Raw genomic sequence first — 12,266 nt, 5'->3', positions numbered from 1 at the left:
GAGAACATTTTATACTTAAATGAAAGTAATACCATGCAAGAATAAAAATACGTGAATCAGGAATTTATTTTTTTTTCTGTGTTCTTCTTCTTGTTTCCCCTTGATTGGTTTTCCGACTCAATTTTATCGCAATTCGTACGCGTTTGCAAATAGCCCGTATGATATAGGTATTATTATTTATCCTGTAAGGTAAAATAATAACATTCCATCTCATATGGTCGCGGAATAGAACTTGGTCCAGCAGAACATATTCCGGAAGCGATAATGGCTATGTTTCTATACGTATATTTGTGCATTAAGTTTCCCTGCAATTGCACTCTTTCTAATGTTCCGGATTGTAATTGTAATTACGAATACAAGATTCATCGATTTTATTTGCGTTTGGGCAAATGTCGTCAGGTAGTGGAATCTATCCGCAGTTTACGATCGTATTTCTATCTGCGTTTATACGAATTTGCGTTTTATCGTAATTCTTCTTCTTCTTCTTCTGGTTTCCCCTTGATTGGTTTTCCGACTCAATTTTATCGCAATTTGTACGCGTTTGCAAATAGCCCGTATAATATTATTAGTGATATTATATAAGTTAAATAGCCTAAGTCTTGACCATTCGTCGTGATTAGAATATTATTAAAATTAAATTAATAGGATTAAAGTTTGCTTTACATTTTTTTTATAGATAAAATAAATAAAAATTCAAAAAATGCTCTAGTTTCCTAAATCGCACCATAATATAACTTCTTAAATCGCACGTTATCTAATATTTTTCCATTTCTTAAATTTTTATTCCATTCATTATTATGTAAAAATGTATATTGCAAATCTACGAAGTGTTTATTTTGTTTCACTTAGAAACTCTTTAAATTACTCTGTCTTCTTGACATTATCTCTCATTTCTAAGATTTCGGGTTTACGACCTTTCGGGACATTATCACAATTCTTAAATTTCGGAATTTTAACTTTTCGGGATATTGTCTCTTATCTAAGATTTCGAGATTATGTCTCTTCGGGACATTGTTGTAGTTTTCAATTTTCAGGATATATTTTTTCGGGATTTTGCATGTCCTCCGCAATTCTTCTTCTTCTTCTTCAGGTTTCCCTTTGATTGGTTTTCCGATGCAATTTTATCGCTATTCGTACGCGTTTACAAATAGCCCGTATGATATTATTAGTATTATTATTTATCCTGTAAGTTAAAATAATAACACTCCATCTCATAGGATCGCGGAATAGAACTTGGTCCAGCGGAACATATTCCGGAAGGGATAACGGCTATGTTTACGCTTAATCGATTTTATTTGCGTTTGGGCAAATGTCGTCAGGTAGTGGAACCTATCCGCAGTTTACGATCGTATTTCTATCTGCGCCTATACGAATTTGCGTTTTATCGCAATTCACGCGTTTGCAAATAGCCCGTATATGAGCATGGAACTGCAATGCATGGAGGATATTCGTAATACGTTTCTATATGTATAGCCATGCATAAAGTTTTCCTGCAATTGCACTCTTTCTAATGTTCCATAACAACGCCACCGTTAGCACCAGTATCGTATATAGGTACACTGTCGGCGGCAGTAGAAATCAAATACTGATGCTGATTCTTTATCAAAAATTTCGGGATTTTAACTTTTCGGGATATTGTCTCATATCTAAGATTTCGGGTTTAAGTCTCTTCGAGACATTGTCGTAGTTTACAATTTTCGGGTCATTTTTTGCGGGACTTTGCATGTCCTCCGCAATTCTTCTACTTCTTCTTCAGGTTTCCCCTTGATTGGTTTTCCGACTCAATTTTATCGCTATTCGTACGCGTTTGGAAATAGCCCGTATATGAGCATGGAACTGCAATGCATGGAGAATATTCGTAATACGTTTCTATACGTATATTCGTGCATAAAGTTTCCCTGCAATTGCACTCTTTCTAATGTTCCGGATTGTAATTGTAATTACGAATACAAGATTCATCGATTTTATTTGCGTTTGGGCAAATGTCGTCAGGTAGTTGAATTTATCCGCAGTTTACGATTGTATTTCTATCTGCGCCTATACGAATTTGCGTTTTATCGCAATTCTTCTTCTTTTTCTTCTGGTTTCCCCTTGATTGGTTTTCCGTTTTGCATGAGAAAGTTTTACACTATAAAATAATAGTGCAGTGTAATATAATAGAATATTAGATAAACTTACAACCTTACCTACAACCTACAACCGTTTTCAGTAGGCTGAATATGTGCTTTTGAAATCGTAATTACTCATAAACGCTGATACCGAGTACAATTTGTACTCGGTATATTCGCAAATACGGATAGGCTTTGTATCGGCTTGTATCTGCATTTGCTAATATTAATGATCCCTGGATGTATGAGGAATTACGATTTCAAAAGCACATATTCAGTCTACTAAAAAAACGGATAAGTTTTTTTATGCGGATTTTTTTTATATCTATTATGAATTTCCGGCAGGGCAGCCAAAAAACATTGATTTAATATTAAAAACTTTTAATAACACAAGACCACAAAAAAAATTTTTGAAGAGCACCTCAAAGCAGAATAGGTGTTTCTTATAGATTTTGGGTCACTGAATTCGAATTCGTAAGCCGTTTTGCTCCATCACCTCCAATTTTTTAGTTAATCATAAAAAATGACGAAAAATCCGTGAAAATTAATACAACATTCAAATGTGGTCGCAGAACTGATTTAAATATATTTTGGCAAGCGCTTCTTTAACAAAGTGTAAGAAACAATTTTGCTTTACTAATGTTAGGTATAATTATAGCCTGTATACGCGCCGCTCGAGTTATAGTTGTCAGAGTACAAAAATATCGTCGAGAACATTTATTTTACTAAAGCTCTTACATGTTTTGGCTCATTTTTGAGCCTTCTTCAGAGACAACTAATAAACTCACATATATAGAATATAACAATTATTAACTAGTCATGGTGATCTTCCTCACCTCGAGAGTATAAATGCCAGAATTAAATCCAGATATAGTAAGAATGCAATAAAGAAAAAAAGGAAAGAAATTTTGAAAATCTCGAAATAAAGAAAATGTAAAACTAATGTATCAAAAAATTTTGAAATTATAATTAATTATTCCGATGGTTAGGAAGCTCACCCTGATCACAAGATACCGCATCACAAACATTACTCTTAATAATTCAAACTTTGTTTACGGTTATATTATAGTATTGTGTATTATTATATTATTATCTATTACATTATCATATACATATTTAGCATTTTTATTTCTTAATAAAACTTTGTAAGGTCCTAGTGTCCGGACATATACCTATATACAGTTGTATATATCTATATACATGTACCTATATATATAGCGCGCAGTTTGTTAGACTATAAGTATGGTATATATGTCAAGTATACATCATTAGTAGATTTATATTTAGTAGATTTAAGATCGAATTATTTAAGCTTTATATATTGGGTGGATCCATATATTCGTTCGGTTTTTGTTAGTTTGCAAATTTTTTCCGAATATCTCCGGTTCTGGTTGCCTAATCGGGCAATCCAAATATGTTTTGGAAAGGTGACAGTCCACTCTTTTCATCTGTCAAATTTGGTTTCATTGGCATTAGTTTTGTTTGTGCTACAGGCCTGTGAACATATCGGAGAATAAGGTGCATTTTCGGCACATTTTGCTTTATTACTTCAAGAAAGGCAAGCAAGCTGCGGAGGCTCACCGAAAGATATGCGGCGTATACGGGGACGATGCCTTAACAGAACGTGCCGCTCAGAAATGGTTTGCCAAATTTCGTTCCGGAGATACGAGTCTTGAAGATGGACCCCGCAGCGGTCGGCCCACCGAGGTTGATTCGAATGATATCAAGGCACTGGTTGAGCAAGACCGGACGCTAAAGATGCGAGAGATTGCGGAGACACTTAAAATAGGTTATGGAACCGTACAAAGGCATTTGCAACAACTTGGCTACGTGTCCCGCCTCGATGTTTGGGTGCCGCACAAGCTGACCGAGGAGAATCTGGCCAACCGCATATCCATCTGCAATTCACTTTTGAAGCGGCACGAAAGCGACCCGTTTCTCAAACGAATAGTGACTGGCGACGAAAAATGGATCATCTACGACAACATAGTGCGCAAGAGATCGTGGGGAACCGCTGGCGAGCCGCCGAATGCCACCCCGAAGGCCGGCCTGCATCCGAAGAAGATTTTGCTATCCATATGGTGGGATCATCGTAGTGTGCTGTTTTACGAGCTGCTTCCTCAGGGAAAAACGATCGATTCGAAGGTCTACTGCACGCAGCTAACGAAATTGAATCAAGCATTGCGACAGAAACGTCCAGAACTGGTCAATCGCAAAGGTGTCATATTCCACCATGACAACGCCAGACCCCACACCGCAATAATCACTCAGCAAAAATTAGTGCAACTTGGCTGGGAAGTTTTGCCTCATCCACCGTATTCACCTTGCGCCATCCGACTACCACTTGTTCCGGTCCCTGCAAAACTCCCTCAACGGAAAATCGTTCGCTGATTAGACAGCTGTGAAAATGTACCTCTATCGGTTTTTCGCCTCTAAGCCCCAGACCTTCTATGAGAGCGGAATAATGAAATTGTTGGAAAGATGGCAAGAGGTCATCAACAAAAACGGAGAATATATCATTGATTAAAATTCATCCTTTGTATGAAAAAAACTTGTTTTATTTTAGCCTTCAAAAACCGAACGAATATATGGATCCACCCAATATATAATTCCATGTATGTATACAAGAATTTATTTTGTAACAACACACAGATTTGTGTGCAACGTTTATATATAAGTACGTTTTATTTTTGTGTACAACGTTTATATAAGTACGTTTTATTTCACTCAGTATTCTCCTACCAAGTTGTACGTAATGGCGGATGGTAAACAATATATTCCGTGTGAGTAGAAATGCGTTTATGCAAAATTAATATTCTCTTTTATTTTTATTATATATAATTCCATGTATGTATACAAGAATTTATTTTGTAACAGATTTGTGTGCAATGTTCATATATACGTATAAGTATGTTTATATATTTTATTTTCTTGTTAACATATATAAAAGTGAATAAACGAACTAAAATTCAATTATTTTGTCAAATTATATACTTAATTTTGACCTATCAAATATTTTCGTAGTATAATAAGCTTTTTTGTTTCTGCATGACATGATAACTATAAGTAATGAAGCGCTGATTTATGATGGGAACAAAGAAATATAAATTGTAATTTGTAAGCTTTAATTTTATTCAATGATATATGAAACTACAGAGTGTAATAGGTATACCTTGTTTGATTCGAATAATCTTATATTATTTTTGCATGTACACACGTTTTGTTATATAACAGATGATAATAATATTGATTAAAAGTTGACTCAAGAAAGTGAAATATAAACAAAATCAATTTTATTAGTAATAATTTTTATCAAATGTACATTTATTACTAATAAAACTGATTTTGTTCATATTTCACTTTCTTTTTTTAAGTCAACTTACATGTTTTGATCTTGTCAACTTTTAATTAATAATGTTATCTGTTATATAACAAAACGCAAAAATAATATAAAGTTGTTCGAATCAAACATTTGGTTATTGTATTTCAATAGCTAGTTATTTAAAACAAAATGTTAGTTTCCATTAATTAAATACATTTTTCATGTTATCATTTTATTTGATTGTAGAAAATAAACTTTGATTCTATGAAATACGTGAATGGTTAATCAAATAAATTCGTCAGTTTTTGTCAACATTTTTTTTGTTACAGCAACTATAATGACTTTCTGGAGAAACAAATATTTTGTCAAATTAAGGCGTCTTCACACTCAATATACTTCATAAATACTTGGACCAGCAAGAAAGATAGTTTATTCAATTTAAATTATTACGAAATGATCAAAATATTTCATTTTATTAAAAGGATATTGTCTCACATCAAACAAATATAAAGTTCGTTCTATTGTCTATTTTGATGGTAATATTGATCTGTACAAATTTCAACTATAAAGAAGTTGGGTGTAAACGTTATGTATTTATTTTAAACATAAATTTGGTTGTTTTATTATAATTTTTGTTTGACATACACATCCTTTATTGTCTCAATTAATGCTATACTTAATGGATTATCAAAATAAATTGTTATTCAATTAAATATACTCTGGAATCAAGTAAACATTTTGTCTACAGTATCTTAATTTGGTTAAGCCAAACTTAAAATCATCATAGTAATTTAACAAAATATATTGTTCTTATTACAATGATATTTATTTGCACGTATAATATTTATTTCGACCGCAGCATTTTGTTGAGTCAAATAATTTTTTTTTCATAGAACAAATTTTTTTTCTCAGTGTAGTAATTGATTTTTTCAAAGACTACCAAATCATAATAGTCTCAACTTAATGAAATGGTTGAATCATTTCCGTTAACCAACATTGAACAGTTTGTTAAGCAGACTATGGTTAAATTCGATTAAACAAAATTCGTTGCATTAACCAAATCTGCAACCAACTAAATGTGTTTAATTGGTCGAACAAATTTTTTTTCTCAGTTCACGGATTAAATCTGCGTATAACGGCTTTAATGTACACTAATGTGCACTAGTACGTGCATTTCGTGCCGAGCCCTGTACTAAAGTATTCAAAGCTTTTTTTGTTAAAATATAAAAGTAGCGTCTCAATCGCATTCACAAAAAAAATTCGAGAAAAATTTAACAATCTTTTTTAACAATTTCTATTTGACAAAATTGTTCCTTAATTTTTTTTAAACATTATCCCACTGAACCCCATAACATTTTTTTTCCATCAAAATCGATCAAGCCATTATCGAGAAAAAAATTTTCTTTTTTTTCCTTCATACCTCCATAATTCCCATAAAGGCTATATTTGAGATATATGCTTTTGGGGAAATAACACATACATCAGTGGTGACTTATAATTAAAATCTTGACCGGATCCGGCTGGGGGCAGAAATCACTTGCTTATCTTGCTATGCTAACTTTTTATATTTTGGAAATTATAATACATTTTCTATTATAACCGAATTGTCACTGCCATAAAAATTATATACTACGCTTCTCAGACGACTCCTCTATCCTGTGGCTCTTGCCAACCACCAAATTTTCTTTCGATTTCTTGCGCAACAGCAATCGTCAAATGGTCACAGCCCGGATTCGCGACGATCTACAAAAATGAAGTTAAAACTAATTAAATGTAAATGGTTCATCAATTGTTACAAAAAACTCTGAATATACCAATTATAAATTCAAAATTGTAAATAAATTAAAAATCAATACAATCTGGATACAGTATAGCAATATTTAAGTACTTTAGTCATAGTAATATCGACAAGAAAATAAAATGCTATCTATAGGGGGAGACCGGGGCTAAGTGGGCATTTGAATTTTGAATGGCAAAAATATATCTTATAAGTTCTCAATTTATATTATAAATAGCATCTCATGTGCTTTCTTTACCAACGAAGTTTGGTTAGTTTCGATGCGCCGCGTTGTTATATTTAAATAGTCAAACGTGTTTTCGATAGTCAAAAATAATTTTTGAGATTTCATTTTCCGCGAATCACATCATTTTTTATATATTATATATGGATGAAATAAAGTTGTAAACACTAAAAGTTTTTATTGCCATCTTGTAGTCTTATAATCACTATAAAACGCTAATAATCATTTGATTAAAATTGTTTACTTTGTTATTGAAAATTGCAATTGAAAAAAAGGTGCCCACTTAGGGAGACCTCAATCTCCCCTATATTTTGCATCTTTCGATCGGTAATTCACAGTCCTTTCTTTTTCAAGATCTTATATAAATAATCTTGAAATACAGCTCTATGTGATTGTTTTAAGATATTTTAATTAAGATTATACTTAATAAGACGGTCTTAAATATAAGAATCAATTATAAATATCAGTTTATATCGTTTTCGTAGTTTCGATCGATTATATAATCACTGAGTCTGTCTCCTGGATCTTAAATAAATAAACTACTCAATTTTTTGTTCATGAATGATTAAACAGCGATGGTTTTATTTTTTTACCTGAAGTCCAATCGGCAGTTGGTTTTTATCGAAGCCAAGTGGACACTGTGTGACCGGAAATCCCAGCACGTTGAAAATCATCATGAATGTGTTATTAGATATGTTGTATAAACACTCATGAGGATAATGCGCCGACGAAGTAAAGGATGGACAAATTAATACGCCATCATTACCCAGCAGCTCCTAAGCAAATGTTATTGCGGACGTTAATGTAATATAATCGAATATAAGACATCAATACGTTAAAAATGCACTAAAAAGGTAATCTTAGCAATCTTAGTTTATGCAGTTGTGAATAAAAAAGTACAATGACTTTAAAATTAATATTTGCAGATAACGCCGCATTTTGCTACAATTACCGTGTCAATTCGTTTGGGCATATTATACTTTCTACATTTTAAGTAATTTATTTTGAATGCTTCAATTAATTGACGTTTGTTGATGATACATTGCTTGGAAATTTTTCTTTTCATCAATTCTCAAAAGTTCTCGGTAGGATTGACTAAATGACTATAAATGAGAGAAGGTGCTATTTATAGTAGTGCCAAGGTATAAATTTTATGAACATCAGTATTTCATCAAAAGAATAATAACAACACAGTGTCGTTATATTTATATTTACAAATTTAAAAATTAATTGCAACTTTAACATAAAATTATGAATTTATGTAAGTGGTTCTAATAATTTGATTACCCATTGTAGACACTCTACCTCAAATTGCTTTTTCAATCGCGTCCTTAGTTTCATCATTTTATCATAAATGCTAACTGGCAAACTTTCGACAATATTCTTGAATAGTCCGAAAAAGATAATAGGAAAAGTATGCGGCGACATGAAGAAAATATATTTTAATATTTCCGTGGACACCCTCTTCGATTTCTGAAAAATTATTATAAAATATATACTTGTGCCCCATATCTTAACAATGAATCTCGTCATTTAACTGTACCTTAGGATTATCCCAACGATTAAATATTGAATATATATCTTTGATACTGAGAAGAATAATCGTGCTTAATTCAAAAGATCGTTTCATGTCTTCAAAATTTACCTGCAAATGATCAAAGAAATAAATATGATATTTATCTATATATATCTGTATTTATCTATATTTGCCTCCTGAGGTAATATTGTTTGTTATAATTTCTTTACAAATTTTTTTAATTTAATTTAATTTAGGAAGGATTATTAGTGTTTCGGATTGATTGTTAATATTAAAAATCCGAAAATATTACTGGCGTGTAGTCATATCTGAACATTATATAATAATTTATTTAATAAATAATAATGTAATATTTGAAACATCCAACTTTGACTGTAATTGACTGTCTTATATATTATAGTTTAATTATTCGTATAAACGGTCTTGTTTTAAAAATCTTAGCATTTTTTTTCTATATAAAAACTGTTATTTTAAAAATTTTTTAAATTTTAATCTTTTAAATAGGGTGAATCTATATATAACATTAAATCTTCAGTATTTTGCATGATTTCAACGTTACATAATTTTTAACAATTATATCATTACATACAAATAAAATGCCATAATTGTTATGCTGCATAACTATTGTGTTATATTGCATAATTTTTGTTATTGTATGTAAATATATTTTATTGTATATATTATTTTTAATTAATTATCGGAAAAAAATTAAATTATTACTGTGTTATACTACACATATAAAGAAATAGTGTCTATTTTATATCTAATAATTTAATCTTTCTGATAATAAATTAAAAGTAATTTATAATGTAAACAAAATTCTGACATACTTTTTCTACTTTAACACCACTTATTGCTTCTAAATGTCTCATCAATTTATAAATTGCATCTTTTACGTCAGTTGTCATTGAATCTGGGACTGGGCCGTAATTATCCATATAAAAATATTTTATGTCGCTCAGATACACCTGTATGAATATGCAAATCTTGTATAAATAAGCATTATAAAATAATGTCCATTTATATCCATTTATACCAATTATATCATTTTATTCATCATTTATATCAATTTTATCAGTTAATTACTTTAATATTAATACTTTATTACATTTAATTAAAATTTTTTGAGGAAGCGGAATATATATAGAAGCAATAGTTTAAAATATTCAAAAAATTCTGACCTTTTTATTAAAGATAATCCTGGCTTCATCCGATTGTGACATCACTGTTAATAACAAAGGTAGATCTGTAGCGTATCTGACCATTGTACCAATTGAGAAAAATGTAGACCAATTTTTATCATTTGCACTAGGTTTGTGACCTTCTACTGATATCCAGTCTAAAATATAAAATTATTTTATCTATTGTGTATGTTAGTTTATGTTGTTTTATAAACAAGTACACAAGATTAAAATTTTGCATTAATCGATCGTTCTTTTTTTCCGTTATTGATTGTTCGATGAAAACTTACTTGGTGTGGGTTTATGGCCAAAAATGCCGCAAAACATTGCTGGGAGCCTAGCGGATCCACCGATGTCTGAAGCCAGACCTAGAATCGAAGCGCCAGAACCAAGAAGAGCACCCTAATTAAATGCAACAATTTTTAACTATTACAAAATTTGCATTATTTTTATAAGAGTTTATATATATTATTTATATAAGATTTATTTATATAAGTATATTTAACTTTTACGAATTTTTGTAATAAGAATTTTTAATTATAAAAGAACCTTCGCGTCATTTGTATATAGAAGAAATATACCTCGCCACCGGAAGAGCCACCAGCGGTCCTCCGTGTATCATAGGGATTCTTGGTGGTGCCAGTTATTTTGTTAAATGTATGCCACCACATACACAATTCTGGAGTGTTACTGACGAGAAGAGGAATCCCACCGGCCTTGCGAATCCTCGCTACAACGTCGGCATCCTCTGTCGCTCTCAAGGAAACATCTTTCACTCCCACAGAATAACTCATTCCTAAACAAGTAGTTTTATATTTTGAACATATATTATATGCTATAATATAATGCTAATATAGTATAAATGAGGATGTCAAAAAGAGGCTAATAGCTTTTTTTATAGATTTCAACCTCCTTTTTTATATTAGGGGAAAGTGGGGACCTGTGCGCAGCGGATAATTTTGCGCATCCTGGTTTGGTACTTTTCCATTGGATGAAGACATCACTGTGGTGAAATTTTTACGCAGAAAATCGTTCTCTTAAGATACAACTACAAAAGATAAAAGATACGACGTCAATACGTTGCTAACCAGAGAAATACAAAAAAGTGAAATCACATTTTCTTGTTATTTTAGCATTCAGAAAGCAAGGTGGTAAGTTCGTATTTTTAATTTTTTTGTTTAAAGTTGCGTACATTATTAAAGTACGTTATTATGTGCGTCTTTTAAGCCGTAATTTATTAAGTTTAGTTAGGAAGTAATCGTATTTCATATCGAATCAGGTCGCGACGGGCAACTGTGTGCAAGCGTTTTGAAATGTGCACAATTACCCATCTTCCATTTACATCTTCCATATGACAAGCACTAATTTTTTTGTTTTTTCTTTGCATTATTATTTTATTTTGCCATTTTATTTTGCCAAAGTCTATGTGTATTATTATTATATTATCCATACAGCACCGAAAGTTTTCAGAAATATCTCGGAAATATTTCAATTGAAAAGTGAAACATTTCATAAAAATTGCAAAATATGCCTGAGACAGCTTTGGAGTAGCAAAATGTCCGATTCTTGCACATGAAACCTTGTTGAAAGATTAATGAAATGTTACAGAAAGAATTTGCAATCTTTTTGAAATATTACCAAAAAGTTTTCAACTATTTTTAGTACTTCAAAAATGATATTTAAATATTTCTGAAGTACTTAAAATTTAAGAGTTTTATAATCTGTTTACAGATTACAAGTTTATTGAAATAAACTTAAAGTATGTTTTTCAAAAATGGTAATTACATCGCCAATTATTTTGATTAATTAATCACATTATATGTATAAGCACATATACATAATCACTAGAAAAATCATTAGAAAAATAGAAAGTCACTTACATCTGCAGTTTCCACACAATATCATTATCCATATACAAAAGTTTTTCACAATTAAAGTAGAACAATAATAAGATTGAAAGATCGCTTATATGTTAAATACATTAAGAAGCGCCAATAACGGTCTGAACGTTATATAAGATGTTGAACTATTTTAAATTCATTTTTAAATGAATTAATTTTCAGAAATTATAATTACGTGCCGATATGGTTGTCGGAC

At 31.0% G+C, this 12,266-nt stretch overlaps 2 protein-coding genes across 3 annotated transcripts in view; one reads left to right on the top strand and one right to left on the bottom strand.

Moving 5' to 3' along the window:
- The first annotated feature begins 3,423 nt into the window (after positions 1 to 3,423).
- Positions 3,424 to 4,864, top strand: LOC108720510 (histone-lysine N-methyltransferase SETMAR-like). The gene has a single exon (XM_018444567.1). It carries the CDS (start codon positions 3,867 to 3,869, stop codon positions 4,497 to 4,499), a length of 633 nt encoding a protein of 210 aa, XP_018300069.1. The 5' UTR covers positions 3,424 to 3,866; the 3' UTR covers positions 4,500 to 4,864.
- A 1,955-nt stretch (positions 4,865 to 6,819) lies between these two features.
- LOC108720542 (fatty-acid amide hydrolase 2-A) overlaps positions 6,820 to 12,266 on the bottom strand; it is an 8,055-nt gene continuing 2,608 nt past the window's right edge. The window contains exons 5-12 of one of the 2 annotated variants that reach the window (XM_018444613.1): positions 10,751 to 10,965; positions 10,460 to 10,571; positions 10,170 to 10,327; positions 9,819 to 9,956; positions 8,995 to 9,096; positions 8,757 to 8,924; positions 8,045 to 8,227; positions 6,820 to 7,173 (exon numbers count right to left, since the gene is read on the bottom strand). In XM_018444613.1, coding sequence (XP_018300115.1) covers positions 7,069 to 7,173; positions 8,045 to 8,227; positions 8,757 to 8,924; positions 8,995 to 9,096; positions 9,819 to 9,956; positions 10,170 to 10,327; positions 10,460 to 10,571; positions 10,751 to 10,965 — 1,181 coding nt within the window. In that variant the 3' untranslated portion in view covers positions 6,820 to 7,068. The remainder of the gene's footprint in view (positions 7,174 to 8,044; positions 8,228 to 8,756; positions 8,925 to 8,994; positions 9,097 to 9,818; positions 9,957 to 10,169; positions 10,328 to 10,459; positions 10,572 to 10,750; positions 10,966 to 12,266) is intronic. The other variant, XM_018444614.1, reaches the window with a different exon arrangement.

This window comes from Mycetomoellerius zeteki, unplaced genomic scaffold (genome assembly GCF_001594055.1).
Source record: "Mycetomoellerius zeteki isolate Tzet28-1 unplaced genomic scaffold, Tzet1.0 scaffold151, whole genome shotgun sequence".
Classification (NCBI taxonomy): Eukaryota; Metazoa; Arthropoda; class Insecta; order Hymenoptera; family Formicidae; genus Mycetomoellerius; species Mycetomoellerius zeteki.
Note: the sequence above shows the minus strand (reverse complement) of the source record. Positions and strands in the feature narration are given on the sequence as shown.

What these genes read in the sequence shown, in the direction of transcription:
- LOC108720510 (XM_018444567.1), top strand. Translation starts at nt 3,867, where the DNA reads ATGCGAGAGATTGCGGAGACACTTAAAATAGGTTATGGAACCGTACAA.